The sequence below is a fragment of the Anser anser genome (genome assembly GCF_964211835.1).
Source record: "Anser anser genome assembly, chromosome: 1".
Classification (NCBI taxonomy): Eukaryota; Metazoa; Chordata; class Aves; order Anseriformes; family Anatidae; genus Anser; species Anser anser.
The window spans coordinates 31,906,617-31,922,052 of record NC_139720.1 but is presented as its reverse complement, the minus strand read 5'-3'; the positions used below and the strand labels follow the sequence as shown (position 1 = coordinate 31,922,052).

The 15,436-nt window shown below is 39.7% G+C and overlaps 1 protein-coding gene across 3 annotated transcripts in view; it reads right to left on the bottom strand.

Annotated features, from left to right (window-relative positions):
• Positions 1-392: 392 nt before the first annotated feature.
• PDZRN4 (PDZ domain containing ring finger 4) overlaps positions 393-15,436 on the bottom strand; it is a 269,618-nt gene continuing 254,574 nt past the window's right edge. For all 3 annotated transcript variants that reach the window (XM_083838889.1, XM_083838888.1, XM_083838890.1), the window contains 3 exons: positions 12,408-12,509; positions 9,507-9,623; positions 393-2,579 (listed from right to left, as the gene is read on the bottom strand). In XM_083838889.1, the coding sequence (XP_083695015.1) occupies positions 1,053-2,579; positions 9,507-9,623; positions 12,408-12,509 (1,746 nt within the window). In that variant the 3' untranslated portion in view covers positions 393-1,052. The remainder of the gene's footprint in view (positions 2,580-9,506; positions 9,624-12,407; positions 12,510-15,436) is intronic.

Below are 15,436 nucleotides of genomic sequence, written 5' to 3'. Positions count from 1 at the left end.
AAGGAAAGGAAAGGAAAGGAAAGGAAAGGAAAGGAAAGGAAAGGAAAGGAAAGGAAAGGAAAGGAAAGGAAAGGAAAGGAAAGGAAAGGAAAGGAAAGGAAAGGAAAGGAAAGGAAAGGAAAGGAAAGGAAAGGAAAGGAAAGGAAAGGAAAGGAAAGGAAAGGAAAGGAAAGGAAAGGAAAGGAAAGGAAAGGAAAGGAAAGGAAAGGAAAGAGCCACACACTGATGTGTATTCTGGAAAAAAAAAAAAAAGCTAATTCATAAGAACTAGCCAATGGAATGATGGAATCATGTCTTGTGTTTTTGAAATCTCTATATGCTGTAAAAATCATGCATGGTGAAACAAATCATCCTTTAAAGGCAGATGGTCAATTGAAATCAAACTCTTGACCTTTTTTTTCTTAAAGATAAGCAATAATTTATTTCTCTTTCATCTTCACAATTATCACAGACTGCCTAGCTACATGACCAATGCCACTACAGAACACAGGAGAATTGCCCACCTACACTTTACTTGGACAAATACAATTGCAATTTACAGATTAAATGTACTGTACAATGTGTTGTTGGAAAAGGTCATTCTAATCTATATGACGAGATGTGACATATGATTTATAAACAGATGCAATCTACAATGTAAAACTTCAACAATTTGTTAAGCCAAGAATACAGTATAAAGCATTTTGTTTTGGTATTGTATTGTTACTAAAGTAGAAAAAAGAAAACTAGAGAAATAAACCCAGATCTGAACTTACAGAATATGTATTAGGTTAAGAAATTAATTGGTTTCTCCACTTTTTTTTGTTTGTTTTGCTTTTCTTTTTCATTTTTTTTTTCTACAAATGAGTAATATGAATATATTGCAGGATAAGGAAAGACTGCCAGATAAAGAAGGTACCGTTATATGAAAAACAAATGAAAAATTACCAGGTAATTTTGCTTACAAAAAAGGTCAAACTATAAACAGTCACAAAATATATAAAAATGCCACATTGAACGAGGCAATCGTACTCTACCTAAACTGGTAGTATACTCTCTGAAAGAAGTTGCGTTCATACAGTAGTAACTGATAAAAAGGCATTGTGCACTCTTGTGCCGTCTGGAGATTTAGCACCATGTGTCATCAGTTCTTGGATTGTCATCCAGTTGTCCAAGATTTTCTTGTTTCTCTTTTTCATCATCTTTTTGTGACTCAGTTCAATAATGTTAATTTCCTTTTTGCCCTCGCTGCCACTCTGCGGACTTTCCTTGAGACACTCCAGCCTGCTACGCATCATGAACTCCCGTCGCCTCCTCTGCTCCTTAGCTCGCACCAAATGCTGCTTCCGCTCTTCTTTGCTCCAGTAGCGACCCATCTTCATCTCACTCATTGTATCATCATCTGTCGTCATTCCACTGCGCTCCTCTTTAATTTTTAAGGCACGTTCCTTCAGGATTCTGTCTCGAACTGGTCTCTTTGTGATATATCTCGTCCCATCGCTCCTTATTTTCACTTTCCATTCCATCTTAGGCTCTGCACACTTCTGTGAGTCTTTGCACATGCTCACCAGGCTGAGTTGGCTTTGGGCGTACTCCACAGCTGACTTCTGCTGGATCAGCTGCATGTAGCTTTGATAATGCTTTGCATGAGCAGGTATATTCCCATACCTGTAAGAAGAGCTGTGATATGGGGACAGGTAGGGAATGTGCTCGCTGCTCTGCTTTTCTTGGTCTGTGAATTTGCCACTTTCTGATGCCAGCACGGTGTCTTCAGCAGCACTGTTTTGTTCAGTAGTTTTGGTTTTGGCTGAGGTTGTCTCCTTGTTGCTTTGTCCTGAGGATGACTGATTAGCCACAATTGTGCTCCTCAGGTTCTTCCTGTTGGTGATGCTGATCATCCGCTGGAGAGAGTTGTCAGGGGATCGCTCCACGGTCAAGGGAGTGCTCCTGCAACTTTCTGCCGTGTTGTAGGCACTGGAGCTGTCCTTGTCGGACTTCTCAGGGTGCTCCATGATGTCATCCAGTTTGCCTCTTTGCACATCTATGCTGGTGTTGTAATTCCTGAACCCTTCATCATGTAAAGCCCAAATGTCTCCGTACTGATCCCTCACCTTTTGGAGTCGGTGAGCTTGCATAATATTCTGACATTCGAGTTCAATGTTCCTCAGTTCCTCATTGAGCAGTTGTAGCTCATGCTCCACCCCGTCTTGCTCTCTTCTGTTGCACTCTATTGTGCTGCTCGAGTAATACAGGTCGTACTCCCCATGGTTTCGAATCTTGCACTTCAGTTCCAGCAGCTGTCGAAACCTTTCACATTCCTCCTCCGGGTTCCCTATGAAATCAGACTCAACGTATTCCCCCGACAAAAAGCTTTCATTGCACTGGAGCTCAACACTTCCTAACGTATCCTGGCTGTGACCCAGCTCCTGTTTGCACTGCAGGGTAGCGCTGTTCTGCTCCTCAGGTGCATTTTCTTGCTCCGAGCTCTCATCATTACGCAAACTTTCATCTGTAGGTCCCACCCCACTGTCCTTTTCATGATTGTTGGATGATGAGGTTGCAGTGTCTGTAGTTCCATCCTCTTCCTCATGTTTCTTTGGCTAAACAAAGGAGCAAACCAAAGGGATTATCAAACACAGATCACATTACTTGAGAATATTTTCCAGCTCTGTTTTGCTTAAACAGCTGGGATCTGATTTAAGCTGAATTAAAACAGATCACTAAACAGCAGTCCTACTGCTCATGGCTTTTAAACATTTCTGAGAGTCATGCTGTGGTGGCCATACTGAGTGAAGCAGATGAATTACAGCACTAGTCACATATCTTCTAAAGTCTGGAAAGAAATATTTCCCTCTCTAGCTAAGCCATCTCTTCTCAGTGCTTAAAGATAATGATCACCAGATGGTGCACTGTTTTTGATTCTGGATTATGGCCAGAGACTGGTGGAGTTGAAATCTTCTCAAACTTGGGGAAAAAGCTTCAGTGCTGCTATCACTTCAGAAAAAATAGAGTATCAAACCAATCAAACAATGACTGGTGCAATCTAAGAGGGTATAAAAAGACTACTTTCATCAATGGGACTTTTTTTTTTTTTTTTAAACTAGTGGACTCTGTGTGCTCCATGGAGATGGGGCGGGGGGGGGGGTGGGGGCGGGGGGGGATATGAAGCCTGCAGAGGGCCAGCCTGTTCTGCTACACCCTCCATGGCCCTCTCTCACATTTCTTGCTTTCAGTAATATTTTTCTGTAAGACTATTCATTTTGAATTCCAGGATTTTGCTCAAGTAGACCTCCCTCACATCCCTGGAGACCATTTCTATTCCCTAGTTGGAGTTTATATTCCACAGAAATAAAAACAGCCTTTTACCATTAAGTGTAGAACAACACTGAGTGCTTGCCATGGGCCTAATGTCAAGCTTTTAGGCTGTTGTTTTTTAATTCACACCCCACTCTTTGTACCTAACCTATTTATATTCTTTTATATTCAAAGAATGTGAGATAATGTCTCTCTGAAGAGACACATGCTTTTTATTTTTCAAACTGGATGTGAAAAGAATTTCCACCTACTCCCCTTACAGCGCAATCATACAGAGTGCAATTTATATGGCCTGTTTGCCAAATATCTAAGTGCACATAGTATCAACCAAATGCTTTTTCTCTTTTAGGAGGTATAATTGCATAATTATGTATAATGGTAGTAATAATCAGGAGAAAAAAGGTATAGTGCACCCAATGAAAGGGAACAAACTCAAAGAGGCCACTGTCATAATTCCCTTTTTCTCTTCTTTGACAGACAGTAAAACAGGATGAAATGTGTCTCCTATCTCCTCCTTTTCCCCTCTTCATGTGCACTCCATGATCACACACCCTTCAGCTGGTTTCCTTTCTTCAAATGCAAGAAAAAATAATGGCCTAGTCTCAGAAAAACAAAGATAACCCCCGCCCTCAAATACAAAGTAATAGTGGAATAAAATAAATCTTGAAAGAAACACAGTATCCAGAGACTCCAGTGTTTGTGACAGACCAGTTAAAAATCTCTGAAAGGATGTTTTAACAGTGTTTTCTCAGACAAGACTTGCAAAGGAAAACTTCTCTTTAGAATAGTAGCACACATTTTGTACTCATCCTTTTGCACACACAGCTCATGCACTCATCATGCACAAAATGTATGATAACTGTTTAATTCTCATGCACCTTTGGTAGCCACACCTGCAATGTGTCAATTATTGTCTCTTCGCAAATGGGGGAGAAATTTCCCCCTTGAATTTTAAACATCATGGGACGGAATGTGTTCAGAGTTATTCAAGGGATTGTATAAAGGTTCAACGTTTCTTGATGTTGTAGGGTCAGAAATTTCTGGAAACTAGAGTTTGAAACTCTAAGGGACAAAATGTCATGAAAATTCTGCAAGTTTGTAAAATTCACTGGTACATATTTTTCCTATCTGAGATTCTCTTAGATCTTTCTATTTAGCCACTAAAAAGCAAAGGTATCTTGTTGTTACAGGAGGAAGGAATATGAAGAGTAGTACCAATAACACTCTAAATAACTAACTATGGCAGAATTGTTCTATAACTATCATTTACCTACTCCTTATTTCTTCAACTTATGCATTGCTGTGAGATAGCATAAAGTATACTGGAAGGGTTTGTTATTTTATTTTATTTTATTTTATTATTTTATTTTATTTTATTTTTGTTTTGTTTTATTAAGGCTTGTATATTTTTCCAAAGTGGCTGCAACAATTTGGTTTCATTTTTATGAGTATCTGGAGAAGTGGTGGGAACATACTGTCTTCATGCATTAGCTGTTTTTTTTTTTTAGAGCGACAAAATTTCATATTTTGCAGGGAGAAAAAAATTCAATGTCTACAGAATTCTTCAAGAAAACCAAGGGTAACCAGAAGAAGAGCAACCCAACCAGGTAAGTGCATTCACCAGGAATGCCAGAGATTTGGGTTTAATTTCATATTTTTCTCATTTACCTCTTCCAGGTGAGTGCTGCTACATAAGCTATTCTGGTCCCTTCTCTCACCTGTTTTGGAACTGCTCCAGTTTGTATTCACCTCTGCTGTCCCCAGATTTTTCAGCAGAGAAGTGACTCCAGTCTGGGTCATCTACACTGCACTCTGGAGACAGCACAGTGTCATCCATGATTCTCACTGATCTGGAAAATGTTTAACAACTGACACGAGGGACAACAGCTCCTTCAGACCCCGGGACAGCCTTGCTGCAGAACGGCTAGCAATTTGGGTGCCTGCCCCAAATGTAGGGCTCCATCTACCCTTGTGAAGGAGGAGGGCTATTATCCACTTGCTGACCCTGAGGGGAAGCAACATAGAACAACTTGCATTCAATTGACTAAACAAATGTTACCCCCTAAACAGGGTGGCTTATACATACTGTGTGTGCACAGTTACATAGCTTCCAAAAGCTGAGCCACATGATGCTACTAGAGCTTCCTCTGCTGTCTCCATCGTGGCACCACACCAGCAAAGCATGTCTGGGCACATCTGAAAAATCCTTTGTATCTATAAAAATCCTTTGTATCTGTAAAAATCCTAATGTATCTATTTGCACAGTGTTTGAAAGAGACTTTACAGTTTGGGCCCACAGAATCAACACTTTGAGAATTAGTGTCTTTTGTTCTCCTCACCACTTATCAACAATTTAAATTTTGCTTCTTCAACTTCCACATGCTCTAGACAGAGTGAACATAAGACACTGCCATCTACTATCCATAATTAATGCACACACACGATGTAATCAAAGCAAAATCCATCTTTCCAGTCTCAAAGAAATCAAATGGGTGGGACTGAGCTGATCAAAAGTGTCTATAGTACAGACACCTGAATGTCAGGTAGTCATCTGGGGTTCTCCACTCTGTCATGAAGAAACAAATGTCTGTACAGTCATATTCTTCTCAATCTAAAGCAGACATCCAAAGTAAGTTAAATACTTTCCCAGGATGTGGATATGTGCAAATAGTTCAATTAAGAAAACTGCAAGTAATACAGATATTTATTGTCTGTATGTTTTTGAGATACATCTAAAAAAATCCACTCTGACTCAAGTAAGATAGTGCCTTGCTTTTGTATTCTGGACTTGTCATCTTTTCCAGGGCCCCTGAACATGTTCAGACTGAGCAGTCTTTTACACCATGAAATTATTTTAATTTTATTTTGAAAACTAGCAAGCTTAATATCAGGTTACGTCCCTTTTGAAAAACAAGAGATGGTCTCCAATTACCAATGCACTGCTTTTGTCAGTGTTATCTATTATCTATTCCAAACAAAGTGTTTGTTTTTAAATGTACATTGTCAATCTCTGCTACAATTATTTCTGTTTGAAATACCAAAGGGCTCCTTAGGCCTCATCTTTGCAGTGAGAACTCAGATAATGAGAACGCGAACCTGGCGGTGCGTACAATCAAGCAATAAATGAACCTCAAAAGATTCTGCATTTCAGCTCCAGCAAGCATTCATGCCTATAAAATGGCTAATCTTGCAGGAATTCAAGCACTGTTCTATTCTCATTTTCAACTTAGGATGTATACTGGGACTCAAAACCCAGGCTGCTACTAAAGTTTGAAAGCAGTGAGATTCAGTCAAGGGTTTTAATAAATCTAGCTGCTGGGCTCCCCGGTCAGCCTCTGACAGTGAAAGGAAGGCTGACCACAATGAGGGGAATTGCCAGTGGCAGGCTGTGAGACACCCCTGTCACTGGGGAAGGCTGGGATTGATTTCAGTGGCGCATTAGAAGGGAAAATGCTCTTCTGCAAACAATGCTGTTCTTTTGAAACAGGCCTCAAAAAGGAATTTCCCCCAGATATTTTTACTGCATTACAGCTTTGAATGAACTACAATGAATTACTCTACACAATTCTTTCTTTTCTTAATAGGTTTTGATATATTCCATGATACTGATAAGAATTTCTGTATGGCAAATCTATGGTATTCTTGTAAAAGTTATCAGTGCTGCACAATGGGCCACGATGTTCTGATGGGGAAGGAATACAATGAGTTATAAGAAATAGAGAATTACATCTTTCCTCTAGGTTTATTGGACTATCCTATACAGAGAAGATACAATTCTTGATTAAATTCCATAGAGTGGCTCAAAAACACAAAGAAGACATGACCGTCTACTTAATTCTATACTATTCTTCATTATAAACTGTACCATGTTTTTCTGTGACAGCTTGTACTACACGTTAAAATGGCATTCGGTAAAAAACACTCATATTTGTAAGGACAGTCTGCTATGATGTGCATTCTTTCCTGCAGCTCACAATATTCATGATGACAAACAATTATGAAGCCAGAGGACTGTGTCCTGGTTCACAAAAATTAAGCCTGGTGTTGGAGCAAAATCTCCATGGCCAACCAGGGAGCTTGAAGCTACTCTGCTTGGCTACTTGCAGCTGCAACAAGAGCAGTTTCATTACACCAATGTATTATGTGATTCACTCCAGGAAACCGCTAGGTTTTCTAGCCTAACAAGGAGTAAAGAACTAGTTTTCTGACTTGCCGAGTCACTACATAGAGTCTAGAAACAGCAGCTGTCACAAATTACTGATGCCCCATTACACATCCAGCTGCATTTGGTTGATTCAATTACTCATCAGAAGGGCAAAGAACTGGCTGGCTGTCCTAGAATTACTTCAAGCAATGCAATGTCAGACACCTATAGAGTACAACTGACCATAATCTTTTCAAGTGTAGCTCTCTTCTACCTTAATATAAAATCTCAACAGGGGAAAAAATACTCAGTATAAGATCTCAATGGAAAAAAAAAAAACACACACACAAAAAAAACTCAACTGGTTTGATGAAACAACCTCATAGAACATCACTGTTCAGTAATTAACACTAACCGCAACCCAAATCCAGTGAAAAAGTCAAGGTTTGACAGGATACTGGGAGTGGAAAATCACAACTGTGAAGTGATTTCGGAGGTCCGAAAATGTTGTGTCAGGGTTTAAAAGGGGTCTGTAGGCAGACCTGCTCAAGAATTTCCTCCAGAAGTGGGTGAAGATAGCACTGCACAAAGTAAAATGCTTTGCAAAGAACAAGTGTTCTTTGTGACAGGAAATCTTTGGGTATCTAAGATAAAATTTCTGGTTAAAAAAATAAAAAGATGCCAGATCTCAGTTCAAATTAGCTAGCAGTGCAGTATTTAGCACATTTGACCTGGGAAAGCAAGGCTTGTATCACTGCCTGGAAAAGAGGATCATAACTAAAAGGCCATTATACATTCCATTGCAAGTCTCCCTTCACCTCTGATACCAGAGTTATTCCGCTTTGTGCGATTAATTAAATGCTTATAAGATCAAGGATTTGTAATCTGATCTATCATATTCCAGATAATAGACTTAATTGCTGAGCTATTCTGTCAGTGTCTCTGTCCCAATGAATATTTAATTTGTGTAAAGTGAATGGCTTTAATGGGAGTTATCATCAGCACCAAAGCAAGAAGGGAGGTGGGGATAGAACAGGCTAGAAGCAAGTTGAGGCCCCCAGCGAGGACTTGGCAGTGCAGGATTTGAAGCCAGGTCTCCCCTTAGCCAAATAAGTTCCCTGGTTTCCAGAAGAAGGAAGGCTTTCAGCCTCTCTCCCTCTCTTCACTTCAAAGAAAAATGCCTCAGGCTTTGCTTTCGAACAATTCAGAATGGGGAAAAAAATCAAGTTACAGATTTCTGTGGGTAGAAAAAGAGTTTCTCCCCAGTGACACATATACAGAAGCCAGGAGATGAGGTGGGATGTTATGTGCTCGGCTCCACATGGGTGTGCATGCTGACAGATCATCTGGTTCAGGTGTGGATAAGGTCACTTACGCCTTCCACAAAAAAAAAAAAAAAAAAAAAAACGAACTGAGAAGATTCCCTGATGAAACTGTACTGCTGAGAGTGCACATGTATCGTCGCCGCAGCCCCATGACTAACAGCACATATGGGCATGTAAAAGTTAGGATAACAGCAAGCTGAGACTATATTAACAGTATGCTTCTTTGCCTCCATTAACAAAACAAATGATGAACTGTGCACTGTTGGTGTAAGAAAAATACTCTTGTATTACCAAAACACCTGTTGTTTCTTTTAAACACCGTAATCTAAAAGTTAGATTACACACTGCACAGGCCAGCTCATACCTTGCAAATGTACAAGAGGAGCACCTGTCCCTGTTCAGAGCTCTACATGTCACATTAATACAATCCATTAAAAAAAGACATAAAATATAACAACATAAACCCCAAACACTTCAGAATTAAAGAAAGTAAGAAATAATATTCTGAGAGCTCAGAGAAAATGAGAAATCTGCACTTATCACAGTTTTCTAAATTGTTTGCTAACTTGGCCCAAACATCTATTGTTCTGCTTTGACCTACAGCACACTGGAGTTCAGAGCATCCGAGAGAAAAAATTCTATCAAAGCTTTTGACTCCACTTTACAGCATGCCATTTCATTCTCTATTAGTAACAAGGTATGCCTAGCAAAATTTCAAATAACACATTTAGTGGCAGTCCTACCTGCTCCACCTCATTGGCTGTGTACTGCATCGCTTCATTATGCTGCTCTTCCAACATTTCTAAGTTCAACTCCTCCAAGAATTCATTCCTTTCATCATCCAGCCACCCTTCCTCCAGCTGCAAAGAATACATTAGTACATTATATTATGTCAGCAAGGATGCACGCTAAAATAGGGTAAACCCAAATGGCAATGCTTGACTAGTTCTTTTTATCATAATGATTCACTTCAGAAAGCCAGGCGGTAGGAGTCCGCTTCTCAAAAAAGGAGGAAGAAAAAGAAGGATAAAAAATGGGACTCTTATGCCTTTTATCCTTTCTTGAAACAGTATGACTGATTTTCTCTCATAATGAAGGAGACTGCACAGCACAGACATTATTTCTTTTCAAAAGGTATGAAAGGCAGAGCGCATAATCCTGAAGCTGTCATGTTCATTACCGCCAAGAGCCACAGCGCCAAAAGAGTGGCAATGTTACTAATAGGGCCATGAGACAACTGGGCTCTTTCCTTTAACAACCTCCGCCCCAGTGCTGTGCCCTAGCGCTGCATCCTTGATAGATGCCTTGTGTTGCATTTCTACTACAGTTTTCCCATTGATCTTCCAGGTAAACAAACAAACAGAGGAAGGTGACAGACAGATGCAGTGACTTGAAGGGCGGTTATTTTTGTTCTTTCAGCTTGCCTGGAAACAAGCCTCAACTGTTTGTTTGTGTTTTTCCCTAAGTGTAAAATAATACTTTGACATTTGGTGAAGGTAGTGTTGCAAAAGGACAAGAAGGGACACTTTTCTGTCAAGTTAGTATATCCTCTCTCTTCTCCACAACCCTGCATTGGGTTTACGTCGCAAGACCAAACAACCTTTGGAGCTTTATTGTTCTTGCTTGCCTTTTTTTTTCCCAGGGAAAGCATGAACACAGTCTTTCTCTACCATAAAGGATGCAATTTAATTTCTCACATTTGATGAAATTGCAGAGATAACCAAATTGGGAGGATGAAAGATGAATCTCACTTGGGTAAATCTGCTGCTTTGATCATGGTAGACCCTGTGCCTAACTTAATGTGAATCCTTATGTTATAGTTTTTAGAATAACAATAATATATGCCTTAGCATACACATGCACTACATACATTCCGCGCACATACACATGTGAATGCACATGCCTGTGCCATTTGTTTCCATATTAAACAGGTTATGTGCTCCTCTGGTACTCTGCTTCAGAACTTAATTATCCATCAGTATTCACTGCACAAATAAATGGTCAAAGAAGTTTTTTTTCCCTGTTTCTGAATGAATGTGCTCAGCAGTCAGCCTTTGAGAATGCAATACTGCCATTACCATTTTCTATCTAAAAATAAAAGCCTGCTTAATCCTTTTCTCTTTTACCAGAGTCAAAGCAAAACAGCTACCTGATATCAGTTTGTGGACAGCATGATTTCTGATATACTACGGCTACTTCTTCAGTTTTGCCTAATTATGTTCTCAGAACACAATTTAAACTAAATTAAACTAAGCAACAACAAAAACATCACGAACGAAAACACACTATTTTGTGTGATATGAAAGTAGCATCTACATGGGAAGCTATACTGATATGCATAAGTAATTCCTTATCTTATATTGATATATTTTTTTCATGTTCACCAATCTAAATAAATACAGACAACTAACTTTCCTTGTGCAAGCATTTTCTCAGTCAGTGGGTTTCTTATCCCTACAGAAAAAAAAAATATCTTAGGGAAAAATCATTAAGAATAATATTGAAAAAGCCTTTCAAAACTTCTGCAACTTCCAATGCATGCTACGATTTTGCAATATAAACTGATGCACAGCTTTTTTTTTTTTTTTGCTATACTTTTTGTCATCATTTTTATGGGAGCTGTTTAGATTGATGAAAAACATAAAGGAAATAAATGCTGAAATTGTGAATCTTATGTAAGTACTGGATTGAAGTAGAGATTCCAAGCGGCACTGAATTACACTTACTCAATTTAATTTATACAGAGTATGCAGCTAGCGAGACCGAGAAATATCAGATCAATAGCATGAGAGACAAATGGCAACATAACCAACTTTGCTTGAATTGCTGACAGATGGAGAGAACAGTGACAATATAATGTCTCTTTTGTTTTGCAATGGCTTATAAACAGAATATAAGGGGAAGTACAAAAAGTACTTTTCTTCCAGTCTACCTCTCCTTAGTTTGATGATCAACCTAACACCTTCCGCTACAATGACATAAAACATTCTTGTCATGGCATAATTTTATTTTTAACACCATTGAAATATTCCTAAAAGCTTTTGAAAATGTACTTCCTGAGATATGATTTGTAATGTACAACCTTTTTTTTTTTTTTTTTTTTTTGTGACCAGGGCCCTTTGAAAACAATTAGACCCAGAGCTCATGAATGGTGTTGTAGTGAAATTCCCATAACTGGCACATAAATGAACAGTTTACAAGTTTACATTCTTGCTTACAAGTGCATGGGATAAAAAGGGCCATCAGCAGTGAAAAACTACAGCTTTGTGTAAGCTCATATAAATGACTGAGGTAAGCATGGGAAGTTTATTCCCAGAACAAAAAAGAATCATCAAACAAGTAATGCATAGTTTTCAAGTTCTACTTCATATTTTACTAATATCATATTAGTGCTCTCAGCTTTATTTGTATATCTGCTTACTTTGTCTGCTGGAAAGGAATTGCCTAGCTTTGGGCTAACAAGCCCTGGTAATAACATATTATTTTCTTTGTTGGCTAAAAAAGGGGCAAAGTTCTGCAATTATCTTTTGCCTCCTTTTGTCAGGAACCTTGGCATTCCTATTTCTCAGCAGTTCATTACTTACGGTGATAGTGAATGTACAGTATAACCCAGGTCTTGGCTCAGTGCATCTATTTACTCTAACCTGCAACTCTGGTCTTGCTACCAGCAACACAATTTTCTTGCATTCATCGCTGGAGAGCAATGCTACTGCCTCTTCCCGATTCTGGACATCTTGGCCATTAATCTAGAAAACAAATGAAAGTGGCACATTAGTTTCTATTTCCACAAAGCAACACACAATAAAGGGCAAATATCAGCTCATTTGTGGTGAATGTATGGACAATGAAACTTGCACAACGGGCTCATCTTCAGCCCCTCAGTGGTAAGTGCCTTCACTCAATTATGCGCTTACTGTAAGAGCCATATCGATCGTTGAAGGATGGCGGACATCAGAGGAAGCAGTTATGTTCATAAATGTCCAACCTGCGCCCTGGTAACATACATCTAGCAACACAATTAACCAGCCCCTGACAGGTGACGTTCATCTTTCTCCGTTCAGAGTAATGGAAGTGTCACTCTGAGATAATAGTGCTGGTGGAAGCAAGACTGGTAATACCACAGCTGAAATCAGTCACACTGTGTGCTTGTACAGAGCCAATTAGAGAGCTGCAGCATTATCTCTCACCAGGCAATACTTACAGGCCACTGCTTATTGCTGCTCCATTTAATCATTTTATATTTGTGTGGACAGCTTAGTATCCAGAGCCACACAAAACATATGTATCCCCCTTACAAGGGGATAATCAAAATAAAAGCAGTTTGTGTTTTTTGTGCTATCTCTCTGCTGTTCCGTCACCTCATCGGAACAGCCACATCCATGACTACATCATAACAAACACGTTTTACATTGTCCAAAACCCCTTCTAGGGGGAATCAAATACGAACTGTATTTTCCGTATGTATTTACTTTTGTCCAACCGATATCAGAAGAAGTGGATTATTCTCATTGTGGCAGCAAAAAAAAACAAACCAAACCAAACAAACAAAAAACTGGTCTATTTGAAATTGGGTGAAAACAAAACTGGAAAGCAGAACAAACTCAGGATATTCTTTGATTACAGGGAAATAAAACCTTGCCCAATATTTAATCTCTTGCAAGGGTTCAGTTTCAAAGTAGCAGGAACTTTTTGGCTGGAAAGAGCAAGTCCTATTTCTGCATGCATATTTGGCCTGAAAACTCTGACACAAAATCACAGCTTTAATTGAGATTAAAGAAAACCCTGTGTACCCTGGACATCCAACTGGCAATGAATAAATGTCTGAGACACTACACTGGCTTCACAAAGGGATAACTGTGGTCTGTAGGAGACCGGTCAATTATTTGGTGACACAGAGCTGCCCTAACCCAAAAAGCGGCACCACAGCCACAGAAAGCCAGGAGCAGATCTCCAGCTTGTCCAAATGCCCCAAGCCACAGTGGCTGCTCCAGCAAGTCCTATCATCTGGGCAACTGCCCCTTGTCCCACCCCAGAGACCACAGCCCTGCTGTCCCCACACTAGCAGCACATCACTGGGGAATGAGCAGGATGTCAGCCTGTCCCATGGACAGCTCGCCCCTGGAGACACCATTTATTAGCCTGGAGGTTCAAAGCTAAAAATAGCAGAAATTTAGGCAAGCCTCACTAGGACTGTCCTCATAAAACCTTTCCCTTGACTTCATAATATTTGATGTGAAATACCCAGACTTTTCTCAGATGCTTAAGAGGGCTGCGAAGGTGACGGGAGAGGTGTGAGGTTTTTGAGAATGAGAAGGGGACAGTTCCAGTCTTGTGAGGAAATCTGCTGTAATTTTCTGAGAAATACACAAAACACTATCCCCCCACAGCCTTAACCAATGCCATCTGCTGCCCACAGAAAATGCCCCCATGCTCACAGAGTCTTCTTTCTCCCAGCCTCAGTGTAATCCCCTGTAATGACACTGTCAGCTTCTATTTCTCTGAGTTATCTCATCAATAAGAGTAGATAGAGGGTCAATGTGTTTTCAGATATGAAAGTAAACCCCACATAACTCTCTGGGTGTTAACTTTAATGATCAAACTCATAGCTATATATCAGCACTGACATTAAAGTAATGCTCCAGCCTACAAAAAGACGGCAGAATTACCTATGCTTTCTCTCACCCCTGGACTCTTTACTCACAACTGAAATGAATTTCATTAGGAATTTGAGAATGTTTGCCTGAATTGCTCTTGGCTCCCCACTTCACACAGAAATTTTGGAAAGAAAGGAAAATAGCAGGAAATTAATCTACCCTCTATTTACTTACTTTAAAGTGCATAGAGGAAGAATGAAAGTGGTTTCTACTTGGTTGAATAAACAAGGTTAATATTTTTTTTAATGATTTCTGAAAGTTAAAAATACCACTATATTCTGTTTGCTTCCTTCAATGGATATTCTATAGCAAGACGCAGAAGACAGCGCACTGACTTTTCCAGTCCTACTCTCAGTCTGTAACGTGGTCCCACAGCCCCATCACCCCTCGCACCATGGCATTTGTGTCTTCTGGTGGGCACCCTGACAACATTTTCACATCCTCAGCTGCACAGAGAATAAACCAGCAGCCCTGAGTGAGCCCTGGCGTTAAAATGTAGCTTATTATTTCCTCTCTGAAAGATGGGCTACTTTGGTAAACCAGCTTCTAGATCCTGTTGTGCTCAGGAGATTAGCTACAATCCCAAACCTGATACCAGGGTAAGAAATACAGCTACAGGTTTCAGCAAAGAGGTTTCCTGCAGAAATGAGAAGACTGATGGGAAGGAACAGGCTAAGCTTGCGACAACCAGAAAGCACATGTGCAAGTATTAATGAAAGGCCATTACGGAACTGTTTATAGAAAAACAACCTGTCGTTACCAGGAGCTACTTCTGGGACTTCAGTGAAAAACAAAACAAAACAAACAAACAAATAAAAAAGTCAAAATAAAAGGGAAATTGACTGGAAACCAGAACTAAAATGATATAATATAGCAGTTTCCAATTTACTGATTTTTGGTATCTGTTTTGTCATTACTTCAAAACATAGTATTCACTGCCAGTTCAGAACACAAACCTACTGCCATTCCAGCTATTTTCCTCTCTGTGCTGTGACATTGCCCTCCCTCCCTCTTCCAGA